Source organism: Podarcis erhardii, assembly GCF_964252035.2.
Source record: "Podarcis erhardii genome assembly, chromosome: 6".
In the NCBI taxonomy this organism is placed as follows: Eukaryota; Metazoa; Chordata; class Lepidosauria; order Squamata; family Lacertidae; genus Podarcis; species Podarcis erhardii.
Genome location: NC_138510.1, coordinates 61,864,395 through 61,883,644, shown reverse-complemented (window position 1 = coordinate 61,883,644; position 19,250 = coordinate 61,864,395). Strand labels below are relative to the sequence as shown.

The 19,250-nt window shown below is 39.6% G+C and overlaps 1 protein-coding gene across 7 annotated transcripts in view; it reads right to left on the bottom strand.

Moving 5' to 3' along the window:
• PATJ (PATJ crumbs cell polarity complex component) overlaps window positions 1-19,250 on the bottom strand; it is a 157,752-nt gene that overhangs the window by 29,963 nt on the left and 108,539 nt on the right. For 6 of the 7 annotated variants that reach the window (XM_081867110.1, XM_081867108.1, XM_081867114.1 and 3 more), the window contains 5 exons: window positions 13,083-13,155; window positions 9,255-9,347; window positions 4,296-4,367; window positions 2,510-2,624; window positions 1,607-1,737 (listed from right to left, as the gene is read on the bottom strand). In XM_081867110.1, coding sequence (XP_081723236.1) covers window positions 1,607-1,737; window positions 2,510-2,624; window positions 4,296-4,367; window positions 9,255-9,347; window positions 13,083-13,155 — 484 coding nt within the window. The remainder of the gene's footprint in view (window positions 1-1,606; window positions 1,738-2,509; window positions 2,625-4,295; window positions 4,368-9,254; window positions 9,348-13,082; window positions 13,156-19,250) is intronic. The other variant, XM_081867112.1, reaches the window with a different exon arrangement.

Below are 19,250 nucleotides of genomic sequence, written 5' to 3'. Positions count from 1 at the left end.
CTTCATGACATAACAATGGGAAAAAATATGAACCATATTTTTCCAGTCTTCTGAGACATGCCTGTGGAGAGCAAGGAGGCAGCAGACAGGAAGCTGGTAGAAATTTCATTTCTCCTGTACAAAACATGATTATTTTGTAAAAAGCCCAACAATACCCAAGTAATATCATCCAAAGATGGGAACTCTCAATCTGCATTTTGACAATAAAAGTCAAAATTTCAAAGAGGGATTTTTCAATAAAGAAATCTGTTAATCCATGGGAACAGTTTTCACATATTTCTAATAAGAACCTACGTATGTTTTTACATCTCCAGTGACATTATGCAATTTTCACACTGATATTGAAGTTCACACTTTCAAAAGCTTATCTTTGGTGCAAAAAGCTATTATATTTAGTCTCCTGCCCCTATCTTTTAACCATATACGTAAGAGAAAATCTAAGCATTCATCAGAAAAAGGAAGCATCAAATATGCAACAGCAGATCAAGCAAGGTGCATAGTTAAGGTTAAGCTATGCTGCGTTAAGGGAATTTATGCGCAACTTAGATAGCTTTAAGAGGGGATTAGACAAATTCATAGAGGATAAGGCTGTCAAAGGCTAATACTCATGATGGCTATATACTATCACCAAGATCAGAGGCAGCATGACTCTGAACACCACTTGCTAGTGAATCGCAGCAGGAAAGAGTTATTGCCTTCATATCTTTTTTGGGTGGGCTTTCCATAAGCATGTGGCTGGCCAGTGTAGGAAACAGGACGCTAGCCTCTGGGTCTTTGGTCTGCTCCACCAGCAATCTTCTAATGCTCTTACGAAGAGGATGGCAAGGAAATGAGGTTATGTGATTTGGTATATTGACTGCTGCTTTCTCTCATATACATTTCAAATATAGCTGTTGCTTTCCTAGCCATATTATGTGCTAGGTAGCCAGGCTGAAAGGCCCAAATCAAATGGAGTGTATTCTTCCTTTTCTATAAATTTTCACACTGAAATTTCTGCTAATTCTATATTTGTATTAGAATTCTGTTTTGCTTTGCTTCAAACAAACCATTTACTGAAGAGAAGGTCTATTATTGACTTACCAACTAAAATGCTTGTTTGGCGTAAAACCAACCAAAATCGAATTAGTTCAGGTGTAACAGCAAGTCAAAGATTTGTGAACAAGGAAAAGCTAAGTTGGAGTGATCTCATAACTAACTCATAATGCATAGATCATTAATGGCTTACTGTAGCTACATAAATTACCATTTTTTATTATTGTAAATCACACTGAATTCATTTTTAATAGGTGGGAAATAAGCTAAGTATATAAGCAATAAGCAGCTTCTTGTGTTTTAAAGATATGCACAACAGAGAATGCTTAGAATATAAGAAGGTGATCACACATCTACTCATACATATTGGCCATGACATGCTTTCATTAAATTTGTGGCTATATTAGTATCCACCAGTGGTGTCCTTTGGAGAGATTAAAGGAACATCCAAGCATACATGTCAAACATGTATTATGGAATTTCCACATTTCTTTCCTTCATTGTACCAAAAATGGAGCAGCTTTGAGATTCATGAAAACTTGAAATAGTATTCCAAAACCACCAAACAACTTACAAGTGGTGTATCCTTTCCTCCTACAATACTGAGACCAAGGCCTGATCGACCCTTGGAGATTTCTATAGTCATTTCTTGTCCAGGAACTATTGGGCAAGTCGCTGGATCCACCAGAGGAAGCGGAAAGCCACCTGCAACAAATGATAAAATGTACCGGTGAACAAAAGCACAATTGCCAAACAAAGAAAGAAGCTGCACAGGAATAAACTCAGTGTCAAAATTTGCTCTGCACCTGCATTAAATTCTTGTGATTTGAGGTATGCTGCTTTGGATGCAGTTTCACAATTCACATGCAAGTTAACGTTTAGGGAAGGTGACACACCATTCTGATAAGCTAGGGCACTCGTTATATCTAGCTGCACACACATGCTTGCTCACACTCACACATCAGATCCTCTCCTGGATCTTCTGCCACCCGAAGGGCAGTCAAGAGCTTGCTTTTCACTGGTGTTGACAAGTTTCTTCACTCATAATATTGGTTTATTCATACAAGCAGTGTGACAGAAGTTCACAATGCTCAGCTGTGGCAACCTCTGTTATTTATTAATACATTATGGAATTTTGGTGATTGCAGAGTTAGCATGGCTGAGGTTTCTGAGCCCTTATCTCAGCAGTTATACTGCTCATGCATCATTCTTATGAGTGAAGGAGGAAGCCTAAGGGTAGCATACACATGGACAACAATGCCTGGTCTTTCCATGCAGCAGTGAGGTGGTAGATAAAATATGTTTGTTACATGAAATGTTCTAAGAAAAAAATATGTTAAAGCATGTAAAAGTAAACAACACTGTAGCTGTTAATCTAGACTTTTAAATTAAAATAAAACATTGCATGCTATTAACATGCTAAAAAGCTTTGTATTGAATGAAAGGTATTCTTCAGAAAGAAGTAAGAAGTTCATACTTCTGCTGGTGAACTCTGTCTCTGGAGAATAAGAAGGTGCCGGAGCCAAAGATATCTTGTGTAAACTGATAGGGATTACTGTTGAAGACTTTGATTGCTTTAATTGGTTATGAAACTGGAAGGGAAAAGGGGGGGGGGAGAGATAAATCAAAGACATTGAACTGTTAAGCCTCCTAAAACCCAAACAAGAAGTTGAAACTACAGTACAGAGATCTTTTATATAGATCAGAAGTGGGGAGCGTAAAATAACATTTAACAGCTTTAGAAGTAATAATCTACTTACCTCTGATGCTGCAATTTCAAAAATTTTGGTCAGAGAACATACTACTGAAACATTATTTACCATAAGGTTTAAGAGCTTTGGTAAAATCTTGGCAGTGTTTTACAAGAATCCCATGTTTTCCATTATTATTTCTGGCTGTTTTACAAGGTCATTTAAAAGCTTGCTATTATAAACTAAATAAAAGCGTACTTTTTCTGAGCTAAAAGAGGTCTGCTACAAGAGCCCACAACTGTGCCTACGGTGTGGTAGTGAAAGCAACAAAGAGGGACCACTTCATTGCTTCTATTGCCGCGTCTTTCAGCCATTTGCAATGGAGCTTGTCAGGACGGTTCTTAAGTCTTGACACATATATTGGTGGATGGAGCCCAGGACACCTCAGAAACCCTCTGTGATTTGCTTGCTGGGCACTTTGAGAAAGACGTTGTTCACCTCTGCAGTGAGCTAGATGCCGTAACTGATGCAGCTCTGAGTCAGCTGTGCTTTGTGGGATCAGCTTTGGGTTTTGCAGCCTGATGACACTGGCCAGGTGCTTGGGAGTAAGCTCCCAAGGATGTGCTCTCTTCACCCTTGCCTTTCATGGCTCATTAAAGCTAGAGGGAAGGGGCATGAATGGGTGGGCCCAGGGTGTGATAAATGTCTTGCATTGGGGGGGGGGTGCACCTGCCTCCTTGAAGGTAGCATTAAGGACACTCCTGAAAGGAAAACCCACCCTGAACTAAATAGCAAACAACTACTGTCCAGCTGCAAATATGGCCTTTGGGGGCAAGGTCCTACTCAAGAGGATTGCAGTCATTATTTGGGGACATTTTAATCTGGTTTCAAATCCAGATTTGGGATTGAATCAGACTTCGTTACATGGATGGATGAGGGAAAGAGAGGGAAAAGGGGCACCACGCTGCAGCTCCTACTCAACCTCATACCAGCTTTGGATGGCATCTTCCTGGACCATCTATGGGAGATTGGGGCCATGGTTCTGCAACAGTTGCAACCTTATCTCCAGAAAACATCACTGGATGCCTATTTCACCACCCCCACTGGCTTTTGACCTATGTGGTGCCATGGAGCACTGCATTGTCTCCAGTGCTATTTAAGAACTAGATGAAGTCATTGAGAACTGTCAATAGGAAAATTGGTGTAAGGTGTTATCAGTGCATGGATGTTACCAAACACTATTTCTCTGTTGACACTTGAATGAGGAAGGACTGAGAAGGCCCTGGATTGAGGTCTAGATGCAGAGGTTGGTTGAATGAGGGATAACAGTCTTATTCCTAATAAGATGGAGGCTTGTAGCTAAGTGGATGAAAATATATTTGCCTTAGGTATTTGTTTGCAATTTTTAAAAACCTTCTCCATTGTTTTTTCTCTCTGTCATTTTTACTTTTAAGTTCATAAATCACCTTCAGAAACATGTTAAAGCAGACTCACATATACTTAATAACAATAATAAACTGTTAATAATAATAAAATAAATGAATAAGAAACCATTTGGAGTATAATACATACATTTTCTGTAGGTTGCTCTGCTGTTATTTGCTGGTTCTCTATCACCTGCTTGTCAAGCTTGGCACCGACATCCTATCAAAAACAACCCCCAAATTAAAGGTTTATCTGAAAGCAAAGACCTGTGCAAAGATACACACTTTCAAGTGTAACCTGTTTTATCGCAGCCCTCATTCCCTGAAATAAATCGCCCCAAACTGAAATACTCAATTCACAGTTCAATGCACTTGTAGACCACATAGATTACTGGTCCGTGTTAAACGCTCTTCAGGTGAAGCTTAGTATCATATAGAATTAGGAATATATTGCTTACTTTTTCATGTGGCTCATTTAAGATTAGACCTCTCTTACTACATTTAAGTCCCCCTGAAGGCCTACCTTGTCATCATTTTCTTAGACAACAGGCCAAACTGAGAAAAGGCCATTTAGTGTGAGACCAATCAAAATCCAGTTTACTTCTTTGGGAATACAGCCAAGTACCCTAACTAGATAGCTACTGTGTCTGTAGGAAAACTACCTCAAAATGCTTATAATGCAGATGCCTCAATAAGGAGAAGAATGCACAACTTAAAGAAGATGAACTGCAAAAAATGCTACCTTTATTTCTTCAAACCTAAATATAACTAATTTGTCTGATTAAATGTGATAACTATGTTTGTGACATATTCTATGCTTCTGCAATTACACCTTTAATATGTGAATCTTGTTTTTGGCATTCTAAGATATTACCTTTTGCAGAAGAATAACAGAAACACCCATTTATCCCTTATGGTTCAGAAAATAAGCTTGTAAAAAATGTTTGGTGAAATATCAGACGTTAAAGGAGGCTGAGGTAGACTTCCAACGTTCAAGGGATAGTAATTTTGTACTAGCTTGTGTATAGTAAGCTTTTCTTATTTCACAAAATAAGCAAATTGCACCCATTTTTGAAGCACTACGTGAGACACCATAGCATAACTTCCAGACTTTTAATACCGCATGCTTATTCAAACAAAAGCCCTGCCAACGAAAGCATCATTTTTCACCTGCTTTTACAAAATATCATAACAGTGGGACAAAGCAGATAAGTTAAAAATTGATGTTTAGTATTATGAGGAATGGTTGAGCTGAAATACTGAAAAGATGCCACAAGAAAAACATCCTTCAAACATTTGTTTCCCACACACTGCCAGCTGCGTCCTCCAATACTGTATTTACACATGATTATATTTTAAAGAGACAGATTATGCTGCTGAAAAATAAAAATAAAAACACGCCACTGGATTTGTGTGCTCATCAGTATTTTATTTGTCACAGAAATATTGGGAAATATTTGTATGAATCTCTCCTTTGAAGCCATCAACATCATCTGATGCTTGACAGTAGGGCAGATTCAAGGACATCCACCTTTCAGCTTTAATAGTGATCAAGTTGAAAAAGCCTCCTGCTGAACAGAACATTTGATTACCCTGTATGTACAGTGAAGCAAAGTAAGAACACGAATCTAAAAACCACACTGGAGCTATCACTCATGCTATTTCCCTGTTAAGTAAACACGGAAGGTTTAAAATCACTTGTTTATTGGGAAGGGAGAACCTTCCATTTGCTTCTTGTGCAATGCACCAAAGGTATACCCTTCAAAATGTAACAAAACATTTTATTGGGTCACTTTTAATACATAACACAGCATTTCTTCTGGTATCATATACACTGTGAATGAAAGCCGCAGTTGCATTTGTCTCTGCACGTACAAGTTCAGGGTCCTTTTGAAGGTGATCACTTGCAATTTAAAGGACCCAAGAACAGATGCCTTAGACTAGCAGCAGACCAGGGTGGAGAAACCTTTGGCAACTTCCATCAACCCTGATAATTGGCTATGGTGACTTGGCTGATAGGAGTCAGAGTCTAACCTCTGGAAGGCCATAAGGTTCCCCAAGCCTGCAAGGGACTTTTTCTAATAGCTGCTAGGGATAGATGGATCATTATATTTGTGATCTGTTTCTGTTCAGCCCCAAATCCATTCCGTCCCTATTCCACATTTCTCTGCAATTAAAACAACTGCACAACATTTGTAATTAAGTGCAATCAAAACACTTTGTGATAAATGCATCAAAAAATGTTATCAGTGTGTGTGTGTGTGTGTGTGTGTGTGTGTGTGTTTCAGCTGAAAACTGTTTCATAAAATTCAGGAAAGGGTGACATTAAAAATACTTACGTTCTGATCTGCACACACGAGAGGTGCAAATCAGATCAAGTTTTTGTAGAGTCAAATTCCTCAAGCATTCTATTGTCTTCTTCAAGCCCCTATGAGCATAGAGCTCCTACTACCCACCTATGCAAAGTCCAAGCTGCACCAGCATGGAGGGAACTTTTACTTTCCCAAGCCAACAATGGAAAAGTCCAGCTTCACATAAATTACTGCTTCCTGAAGCCCATCTTTGTGATCCTTGATTCCATCATATTTTCCCATTATGATTATGGATGAAAGGCTAACATATTAAGCCAAAAATGTTCAAGATTGGGAACTGATTTTTTAAAATTTATTGTTATGTCTGAATATAGCCACTCAGAAGGCAACGTTCAAATAGTAATGCTAAATAGGCTGTGCGCAGAGGAAGAAAACAGAAAAACCAGCCTACATAGTAAATTTCTAGGCATTTGTGCTGTAGCTATTAGCCTAACTCTCATTTCTGGAGTAGCTTTTTGCTGTCAGAGGTGAAACAAATGTAGACCAGAGGGAGGGTCTTTTCACCCTGGATTTTGATTTTTTTCCAGAGTGGTGAGCAGCTTGACATCCTTTTCTCGTGCCAGGTAAAGCTTTTAAAACACAGAAATCTCCCAGGTATTGGTTTAACTCCAGTTTTACCAGTCTATGGTCAGCTGTGCCGCCATCATTTTAATTGTTTTGTGTCTAATTATTGTTTATTGTAAGCTGCTCTATAAGAGTACTTTTATAGATTGAATATTAAGAAATTTTATATGTTGAGGAAATAAATCCAAAGCATTTTGCTGTACTTTAACCACTTCCATTTGCAGAAGCTTTAGTATGTAGAAGGTAGCTGAAGACTTGCAACAGTGACCTATTACTAGTCTCAAAAAGGGTTTGTGACAAATTAAAAACAGGGGTGTGCTGAAATGGCTTGCTCTCTACTCTCTACAACTTATTCTCATTTTAGTCTCATCAAGGTATTTAGAGACTGACACGTCAATCAGTTTCTCATACATTGTGTGTCACAGTGCAAGCAACCAATGTCCTGCTCGAGGGTGGCCTTAAACCCTTTGGATCAAAATCTGTCAGAAGGGAAGAGAGCTTGACAGAGAGGTGAAGAAGTCTCCACAGGCTGCTCCAGCTAAGTGGGCAACAGGCACAAACTGGACTGTGGGGAGGGACAAAAACAACATTAAACGCATGTTGCAGTTCCCGCTGGATTGCACCTTCCCCCACAGAGCCATCTACTGTCAACTGCCCTGTGGGAAGCAAGGGAGGCAGTCAGAGAAATCTGGCTTCCTGAAATCTCAAGAATTTTATACTATTCTTTTAAATCATAAATACAAAATACCCATAACTGTATGCCTAGCATGATTGGGTTGCCTTAAGTTGCTTTGACGCTGAGGTCCAGCGCCGAGGGCCTTCTGGCGGTTCCCTCATTACGAGAAGCAAAGCTACAGGGAACCAGGCAGAGGACCTTCTCGGTAGTGGCACCCGCCTTGTGGAACGCCCTCCCATCAGATGTCAAAGCGATAAATAACTACCTGACATTCAGAAGACATCTTAAGGCAGCCCTGTTCAGGGAAGTTTTTAATCTGTGATATTTTAGTGTATTTCTGGTTTTTATGGAAGCCGCCCAGAGTGGCTGGGGAAACCCAGCCAGATGGGCGGGGTACAAATAATAAATTATTATTATTATTATTATTATTATAGAAAGCAGTTGAAATATATTGGCATGCTGAACAGCTGAGGCATTCAAGCATCCATGTAAAAATGTATTTTCTGAGTACTACCAGAGAACAGATGTGTGCCACTCTTCCTGACTGCCAGGTGGATGAATTCATTTATTCGAAATATTTGTATTTTACTCTTTAGCAAATTTTCTGGGGCAGTTCACAAAAATGAGATAATAAAGCGAATAAATAAAATATAAACAACAATACCTTAAAAAGACAAATACATTTAAAGGCCTGAGAGTGCACAAGTGCCTGGCATTGAAAGGATAGCAATACTGACATCAGCTAGGCGTCTCTGGGCAAGCAGGGAATGCCACAAGTAGGGTGCCACCACTGAGGAGGTTCTCACTCTGGTAACCAACCACTTCGCCTCAGTTGGCAGAAGCACTTGAAGGAAAGCCCGTCAACAAGCCTCTCTCTCTTCTCTAACATTCTCCACAGGGAATAAACGGCACTATCAAACCACTACTAGGAACTTTATGCTAGATCTCATTAGCAGAGGGGTGTGTGGTGGGGGTTGAGATGATGTGAGTTTCAGAAGAGAAGAATTGATTATTTGAATTCAGAATTGAGACTGAATTTATCTTCTTGAGAATCTCACAGTTCATTAACTTTTTCAAATGTTAAGTTTTTAGCTCTTACAGTTATAGCTATACACTTGAAAATACAAATCCTGGTGAGTGGAAATAAAGAGGGACTTAGCAAGATCTCTAAACAGCTATGGTCCTCAAAGCCATGCATGGTTCTGTGCCAGCTTGACATCATTTTACCCTCTCTGTCTAATTTACACTCACCAAAAGAATTATAGTTTTGATTGTTTGCCCCGTCCCAACATGAGAATCCAAGGTTCAAGTCTAACACACATATAGGGCACCAAAATTCAATTATAGTTTCTCTGCTGTTTGGGGCTGGTCTGTACAGTGTGCAAAACTGCACCAATGTCATATCCTGCTTCTCTTTCATTTTCATTCCCCCCCCCCCTTACTGGAACCTTGACTCTGTAAAGAAATTTGCATATTTCTTGCAGTGCATGCTTACTAGTTTAGTGTACACATCATCCGTTGAGCTTTTTGTAAGAAATTCCCAACTGGTATCTTCTTCACCACTTGCAGATTCGGTGGTACTGTGGTCCTGGTGAAAAAGTTTTGTTTTTCAATTTAGGAACGTGAATTTCACTTAAAATTTTAACAATAAAACTACAGAATATATTTATTTGGAGGGAGACTCAACAAATTAGCCTTGCTTTCATGAACAGTGTTCAACTGGTCATCTGGGATATGGTCCACAAGCCTCTGGAAACACAAATATCCACATATGACCATTCAGATCACTCTTGTTTTCTGTCACTTCACTGCAATCCCAGCCTTGCCTTAGATGGCACATTTCCCACAAACAGCATGCTGTATAGAGGTTAGGAACCAAAAAGCAGCAGTAGGAAGAGAATAAGGTACAAAACACTGAGTATTTGGGTTTTTCACTCCTTTGCAGAGAACACACGTACAGTACATTTTCAGATGTTGGTCCACTAGCACAACAGTTAGAAAGTTAGAAATGTGTCTCGAAAGAAAGAAAGAAAGAAAGAAAGAAAGAAAACCTGGGAAGTTTAATAAATCCCAGATCCTGAACATGTATCAAATGAGCCACGCTCTGTACACTCACAAACTCTTAATAAAACAGCAATAGTTAACTGCCTGGTTTAGTTTTCTGCCTGAAGTTTTATTGTTGGTTTTAAATATATGTAAGTTTTTAAAATTCTGTAAACTACCTTGGGAACCAATTTTGGTTGAAAGGCAGCTTATAAATAACAGAAATGAAAAATAACAGGTTTTCAGAAGATGAAATCCTCCGTTCAAATTAACTGGAAAGTATCCATAGCCTTCAAAGCCAGGCTTTCTAGAGTTATCCCTGTGAAGTCTGCTCTGCTTCACTGTGCACACACACAGGGCACAGGGCACCAGCACACCCCACATCTTTAGGAACATTTTAAAAACCGATGGTGTACTGCAACATGATTAAACTATGCAACTTAATAATGTTACGTATTTCACCAAGTCATTACCAGAATAATGTTGTTTGGGTATAAAAGACACACAAAGTGAAAAAAAATGCTATAGAGTGAGAAATCACAAAGAAACTAAAGCAGAAGAACTGGATAATAGGAGGAAATATTTGACTAAATACCAAGGAACATCAATTCAGCAAAAAAATAAAATACAATCAGGGAAACAGTAATTATCCAGAAATTGACACATTACTCCTGGGTTATGATAGAAAATCAACTCTCTATAATAAAAATGAGAACAAGCGTATTTGAAGAGGGCATGGACCAATGTGAAGGAGGAAAATCTTTTCTCTTATTTATAAAGTTGCCATGCATAATCATTGGGCTTGCAAGTCAAAACAAAAGGCAACATAATAGATGCTCATTATCAAACTTCTGGAATTCCATATTATGATATTTCACCAATATAGATACACCATCTTTTTGGCCTGGCTTCCAAATAAGTTTGGCAGCAATCCCAGGGTTTCCTGACTGTAGAAACCTACTTTCTCTATGAGTCAGATACTGTTTTGTTTTCAATGGATGCTGGAAGAAACTGGCCATTGTCCAAAATGGTGGTTTTCCCAAAGGCAACTCAATGAGGTTCAAATGTGAAGTTGGCATAAGACCAGATGTAGTTGTGTGAAGAGGTCGAAATGTGACCTGCAGTTTGTAGCCTGGCACATTTTCTTGAATTATTTGCTATGTACATAGGTTTTTCTGGCTTTCCGATTTTCTGTATTGTGGTGTGGATGGCACATTTTGGAGACAGAGGGCTTGTAAAGGTAAAAGGTAAAGGGATTCCTGACCATTAGGTCCAGTCACAGACAACTCTGGGGTTGTGGAGCTCATATCACTTTACTGACCGAGGAAGCAGGCGTATAGCTTCCGGGTCATGTGGCTAAGCTGCTTCTGGCGAACCAGAGCAGTGCACGGAAATGCCATTTACCTTCCCGCCGGAGCGGTACCTATTTGTCTACTTGCACTTTGACGTGCTTTCGAACTGCTAGGTTGGCAGGAGCTGGGACTGACAATGGGAGCTCACCCTGTTGCGGGGATTCGAACCACCAAACTTCTACTTGGCAAGCCCTAGGCTCAGTGGTTTAACCCACAGTGCCACCCGCGTTACTAGAGGGCTTGTAGGCACATGCAATAGCTGCATTTTCTATGGACATATGCAAGGTCTACCTCTGGATCCACTCCATGAATCCATGAATTGTTAATATTCATTAAACCCAGAAGAAGAATGTTCTATTGTTGACAATAGTTATTACGTTCAGATAGGAATAAGTACAAGTGAAACTCTTTCCATTGTCCTTGAAAATTCACACTCAATTCTGCACAAGATGAAAAGTTCAACCTGATGCTCTGGCATGCAAGGGAATACCACTGTTGATAGTTCTCTATCTCCAATGTCATGTTGACTCTAACAACGTGATAGAAGGTTTCTGTTTTAATGGATGGCATGATCCATTAAAAGTGATAATCAGACCCTAATTTGGAGCTGGGGTAGAGTTTGGATTCAAGTGTTTGCCTGGTGACTAATTTACAATTTTTGAGAAAGGCATTGCAGAGAGTAGCAGCCTTTTAACTCCAGACAGTCTTGAACGAAACTCATTATTATTTGGATCTGTTTTAGCCAGCCTTCCAACTGAGTTAGGAAAGATATGGCTGTCAACTTGATGAATAACTTACATAGGGGAATGAACAGGGGGAGTGCAACCCTGTGAGTTCTCCTGAACCTTTTAGTAGCTTTTGATATCATCAGCCATAGTATCTTACTGGGCTGCCTAGCTGGAACAGTTTCTGAAGGCAGTGTTATGGAGGCTTTGGCCCTTTCTGGAGTGCTGGTCTCAGAAGGTACATGTTCCTAGACTCAATGCCCAGGTGGTATTGATGGACAAGACAATTGTTTATGAGGAGCTTCTACAGAATGCAGCTATGAGAGGACAAGGTAGATGCTTGGAGTACACAACACCTATACTGTATCATTTGAATATGCTGCCTATTTGTCTCAGAACTTCATATAAAGAGGTTGTGCTGACCTACACAGCAAGCCCCTTTATTCTCATTATGCTCTTTAACACACACATATACCGTATTTTTTGCTCTATAACACGCACCAGACCATAACACGCACGTAGTTTTTAGAGGAGGAAAACAAGAAAAAAAATATTCTAAACGAAATAGTGGATATATGATTTTTGTGGTTCATGCTGTGGCCACAGACATGTGATCTGACAGTGAGTTTGGAGTAGCCCAATGCAAAAATCCTGAGGATCCATGTGGATCTATGCTTTGTAACCACGGAGGAGGGAAGGAAGGGGAACCATGGATCCTCTGCTCACGACTGCAGCAGATCCCCCCCGCCACCCACAGGCATTCGCTCCATAACACGCACAGACATTTACCCTTACTTTCTAGGAGGAAAAAAGTGAGTGTTATGGTGCAAAAAATACGGTACATCAACAAGGATGTCACTCCAAAAAACACTGAGGGTGCCCCTATGTGAACTGGCGTGCTCCGTCCTTGGTTTTGGGAGAGAAAAGTGCTTCAGGTATCAGGTTTTCAGAATAGTTCATCTCTGTGTTTAATGTTTCAAACTTAAATAGAGCTGATTTTGCATCACTGAAAAAATGCAAACAGACGTGCACAACAGTGAACCATGCCAGCTATTGCATTATGAAGGGAAATTCATGCTCTGTTGGCCTTCTGCTGAATGTTTTTTTGTAGAGTTTAATTAGATGAATGCCATGGTTTATATTAATCTGCTAATTATGATTAATTGCTTTCATTTAGGAAACACTAATCAGAAAGTATCTTACCTCAATGGAAGACTGGGAGCTGGAGGGTAATGGGAAAGGAGCAACAGCCATCTGGTTAAATGCATCATCATTGCTGAAAAGCGAGCAAGAGAGAGAGGAGAGGGAATCAATACATTAGACAAACTGCAAAAACATCTTCATTTTCTCTTATTGGTTATTTTAGTTATCTCTTGCATTTATAATCCTCCTTTAAGGTGGCAAACATAGAATTTCAAGGTGGGCTCCCAACTATGCACTGACCAGATCCAGATCCGTTTAGCAAGAGCAAGAAAAATGCACCTTCAACACAATAAAATACATAGCCCTGTAAAAATGTAAGGCATTTAGATACTGACCAAATAATGCATCTGTCTCTTTATTTTGCTTAAAACAAGGGGGCAAGAAGTTTAGCACTAAGAACCACATTGGAAATGCATTGTAATTTGGAAAGCTTCCATATTTTAAATTGCATGCAAATAACCCAGCACCACTTATAGTATGATTAGGGCTATTGCCTAGTGGGGCTGGCCAGCATACTGTTTTAACAGGTCTACCTAGAGGCACATCAATTTCCTGCTTATGTTTCCTGCCAATGGCTATTTCCAACAGTGCTTTCAATATTGTAACGTTTACATAGCACGCTATGCTCCCATCAATTTTATGTACGGTAATTTTTTATATCAACATCTATTTGCAGCTGTTGGAAGTGCACATTGGAGGGTTTGGAGAGAGGTGTGATCAGTATGCTGATGATACCCAACTACCTTTCTCTGTACAACTGAGCCAGTCGAGGCTGTGCAGGTCTTGGACTGGTGATTAGATACAGAGGTGGGTCAAAGGGGGGCCAATAAGTTGAATATAAATCCTGATAAGGTATAGGTCTGGAAATCAGGGAGGTTTTCTGTTCTGGACAGGTTGCACTCTTGCTGAAGGAACTGGCATGTGACCTGGGAGTGCCATCAGAGCCATTATCACTGGAGGCTCAAGTGCCTTTTACCACATTTGGCCTTGCCAAAGTACATAAGAACATAAGAAGAGCCTGCTGGACCAGACCCATGGCTCATCATGGCCAACCAGATGCCTATGGGAAGTCAAAAAGCAGGATCTGAGGTCAACAGCAGACACCCCAATTGTGATTCCCACTAACTGGCATTCAGAAGCTCACAGTGAAACAGAGACCTCAAGACTGGAGGCGCTTTGTGTGGGGCTGTTCTTGAAGAAAGCTTCAGATAGTGCAAAATATGGTGGTTACACTTTTATCTGGGGTGTCCTGTCACAAATACGTAATACCAGTTCTGAAAGAAATATACAGACCCTCTCTATGTTACCACTTCAGGGTACTCCTGTTGACTTACAAAACCAGATACAATCTGGGGAATAGACACCTGGGAGAATTTCTTATCCTGTGTATACTTGCCTGCTTGTTAAGATCTGCTAGGGAACCCTTCTTAGCTGAGCTATATGGCAACATGGGAAGAAAGTCTTTTTAGTGGTGGCACCTAGTTTGGAACTCCTTTCCCTCTGAGATATGGATGAGGCCTACTCTTTAACCTTTCGATTCTTGCTGAAGACATGGGTGTTTGGCCAAGTTTTTGGCGGCCTAAAGTACCAGCACTGATATATTTTTTTATTTGACTGGTTGTAACTATCCACATTGTTTATAGTACTAGTATGATGCATCTGGATTTGTTTTAATTTGTAAGCCCCTCTGGATTTGTATTTGCAATGAAGAACATATAAAAATATTTTAAATGAAGTATAAAACTTTGTAAATTAAAAGGATTACTACTGCTGCTGCTACATTTATATCTCATCTTTCCTCGAAGGAACTCAAGGGGGGGGGGTTTACATAGTTCTCCCCTCTCCATTTCATCCTCACAGCTCTGCAAGCTCAGTTAGGCTGAGAGACTGTGATGGGCCCAAGGTTGCCTGACTGCAACGTCCTAGTCTGACACTTTAACCACTATACCACACTGGATTGCCATGTTAAGCCCCCGCAAGTGGCCTAACAAGGACTGATACATTTTCTTCAAATAACTAGTGATGCAGAGCCTTTTGTGGGGGGGGGGGGCGACGACGCAGGGGTATGCATACCCCTAAACATTTTGTGAATCTAAGTTTGGCCTCATTGAGGGGCAGTATTTCAATATGAGTAGGAAAATGAGAGTACCCCTAACTTTGGTGGGGGGGAAGCACTGTAGTGATGTACTGATATAGTTGATAGAAACAGTTTCTGATTAAGGCCATCAATATTATACTTTCAACCTCTCATATTCTTGTTTAGCACAAAACTTGATGGGCTGGGCAGCTAGAAATGACAATATTTGAACAATGCATACAGAAGTGCACAGAATATTCTTACAGATAAATGATACTTAGCTGTACTTCACATTTCCAAGAACCTCCCTTTAAAACAGTGCAGCATGTTAAACAGCAATTTTCTAGCTCCTTTTGTTTTCCCAAGCATACAAACCAATTATGATGTAGCTCCTGCTGATGAGAATTAATCAGCATATCTAAAAGCTCCATAACCCTGGTAATTTCTGTCTGGTGCCAATTTAGGTTCTGCCAGTTGTTGGGTTTAATTTTTTTTTTTGAAAAAAACATATAAAACAGCTAATCAGCACAAGTAACAAGGAAATCAGCATAAAGCATCCACAGCACTTGATGCAGCCTCTAATGAGGAGATCTGTAAGCAGTGAAACAACTTCAGACATTCTATAAAAGTCCTCTCTTTTGATTTAGGCAGCAAGAAGGCTTTGTGGCGAGTTCTGCACATACAGCAAAGCTATTCCCTTTCCCCAGCCTCTCCTAATCTTAGGGAAGGAGTGTGAAGAGCTGCAGTTTAAAGGCTGGGGAGTTGTTGGAAAAGCTTGTGCCTCAGGGGAGAACCAGATATCAGAGCAGCACCTTTGCACAGTAGTTTAGGAAGGCTTACACATGTTGTTTCCCCAGTCCTGTAATGATACTGAGTACAGAGAAACACACAATGTGACAATGCAATGCAGGGTTGCCATTTCCAAAAGAAGTCCTGTGTAGGGAATGATGCATAGTAACTCCACCCTCAAGTGCCCTTTGGATCCTTGCCATTGTTTTGAGCAATTTTTAAGCACACCTCTGCCACCTGTCTTTCCTCATCACCATTAAATCTGCACCATAGGCAATTTTAGAAAGAGATGGTAATTTTTATTCATATAAAGCAATTCTCTCTGAGGTAAGAGAAAAAGAAAGAAAACTAGGTGAAAAGAGGTTGCTGCACATAATCTATTCCTGCTGTGACCGTACATATTCAACACAACTTTAGTCCTGCTTCAAAGGAGGTTGCTTCAAAAGTAATGGCGTGCTTTAAACGGCACCACAGAAAATAAATAAATGGACTTTTGTACTACCATCTCAGCAGCTGTAAAACAGAATATATTTATTTTACAATGGAAAGTAATGGCAACTTCGCTTTCACGATAAAGCAGGCCAGTGAGGGGGCCTGAACACAATGCTGGAATTACACTGCATGACAATAAAAACTCAGCACAAACGCAACCATCTGCCACAGCCTTTCAATTCCCAGTAGTACTATAGTAAAAAAAAGGTGAATTTCCACATGCATGTTTCTCAAGTTCACAATCAGTTTGTGACTCCCATGTGTAAAATGATGATCACGGACACAAAATGCTATAATTTATCTCCAGGTGGAAGTGTGAAAAGCCCCCATCAAAAAGTCCCAGGTTTTAATTCATTTTTAAAAATACGCTGGGAAAAGTGTGTGAATATGCATGTCAGCTAAAGGATCATAATACGATGGAATACATAGGATTTATTTCAGAAGTACAGGAACACAGGAAGCTGCCTTATACAAAGTCTGACCATTGTTCTATTTACCTCAGTATTATCTACATTGATTGACAGCAGCTCTCAAGGATTTCAGATGGTAAATTCCAGCCCTACCTGAAGATGCCAGTGATAGGACCCGGAAATATTCTGCAAACAAAGCAGGCAGCCTGCTACAGAGCAGAAAATAGGAGGAACTAAAATTCGAACTGGATCCAGTGGAGATCCTCCACAAATGGAAGGAATCCCTCAGTTAATGGCAATGTCCCTTCTGTTTGCAGAAGCGACTAGGATCTTTCTGGTAGAGGCTTCTGCCGACAGAAGGGATGGTGGAGGCACTTTTTACTAATTCCTCTTCCTCCTCTCAGTCCCCAGGCCACATCCTGCACTGTTGCAGAGGGTATGTCAATTCTCCAGAGCAGATTTTTCAAGGCCACAGCAAACTTCAGGGAAAAGGGACATCTTGCGAAAATCACTTCTCCCCTAACCCCTTCCATCTATTGCTGGAGCTCTGCTTTACAGATCTCTGCATCCAAGTGCCTATATTCTCAAATTTAACTGTATCTCATATGCCTACTTTATCATCACAAGTGCCAGCTATTATTATACCCTGTGGTTCAGTATTTTAGACCATACGTATCTGTATAAGGAATACATTGTTAATTATCCACAATATTTGGTTTGTTATTATTTAAATCCTAAGATTTCCACGTATTGTCTTGGAATTTATCAATTCATGTCACATTTTTCAAAGTTACATTTTTACAGCTTTTCAATCCATACCACATTTTTCAAAGTTACATTTTAACAGCTGTTAAATAGATAGATACTTCATCTAGCTAAACAAGCAAAACAAGGAAGAGTGGCAATCCCATGCTTTAATAAGCTTAAGGTACCGAAGACATTAGGAAAAGAGTTTCTTTTAAGATCAGAGTTTTGTGCTTTACAAAACAAAACAAAAAACACAAAAAAACTTGGGGCCAACTATGTACACACCATTTTAATACACACTGGTATACAGAATGGAACAAATGACCACACACAATGGTCCTTAGGCCTCCTTCAGACCTATCATTCACAAAAAGTACTTTTCACACATGAAATTTATAATGGTAGAAGCAACCTGAATTCAAGTGACTATTATCAATTTTTATAGTGCTGATTTAATCAAGCTGAGAATACATGTGGCTCCAACGTGGAGATTCACTCTCTCTTTCCAGAGCAGCTAAAACCCCAAAGCTGCTGGAATGCCCTTCCTGAGTCAGGGAGAAAACTGAAATCCCCCTGCCATGACCCTAGCCACTGCTGCCACCTCCTTCCTTTCCTAAAACTTCCTGAGTTATACCATCAGTAGCAAGAGGGGTTCTTAAGAGATCTAATTCATATCAATTTATGAACTGCTTTACTTTTAAGGCAAGTAGGACAAAACTCCCCCCCCCACCTTTTGATATATAAAGGTTTGATTCCACTCCTCCTGGTTTTAAGTTTATTTTTAAATTTAAATTTTATGTTTATGTTGAGGGCCCTCATTAAAAGGCGATTTATATATGTGTGTGTGTATAATATATAATATTATATGGTGCTTTTTCTGGGAATACGCATACCCCTAAACATTTTGTGAATCTTTGTACTTTTGTCCATTTAGTGTATTTATTTCCCCCCCGATTTGAACTATAAAATGGTGATTTTCTTGAGTCAAAATGAGAGTAAACATTTTTTTAAAGAAAAAAAAAGCACTGATATTATATATAAGTAAAATTCAAGTATCTGTTAGACTCTTGTCTAAATAATTGGAAGGGAGGAAGAGAGAACCGCAATTCCTATGCAAAACTAACCATTCGTTATCATTGGCCCCATTTTATATTTATTTAAATAAACCAATCCAATCTTTTGCAGAGCAGGGCAATCACCAACCCCACTTGGATCCAGTTTTATATATGATTTTTCTACTGTCTGAGCAGCTTTTCCCAGACACATTTTCAAATGCAATTAAGTAATGGAGAGTGAGTTGCTGTACACGACATTTAATTTCACTAACTGAGAAAAGTAAGAGGCTGAAAGCAAGATCATTAATCTCTCCTCTGGTTGCCTTGTACTGCCAAGGAAAACAACTAATTTTTCATTTTACTGGGTCTGCTCTTCAACCATAGTCACATATGGTCAAACTTATCGAGACTTTAAGATTCAGACACAGTGACTCTAAGGTTGATTTTCACTTATAAAGTATATGGAGCATAGATTTAGCCACCGCTTATATTTCTCAGAAAGCAGGGTCAGTAACAAACAGTGGGTACCAGAATTAAACTTCAGTATTCATAGGGTTGCCATATTTCAAAAAGTAAAAACCAGGAAACCCCAAAAATT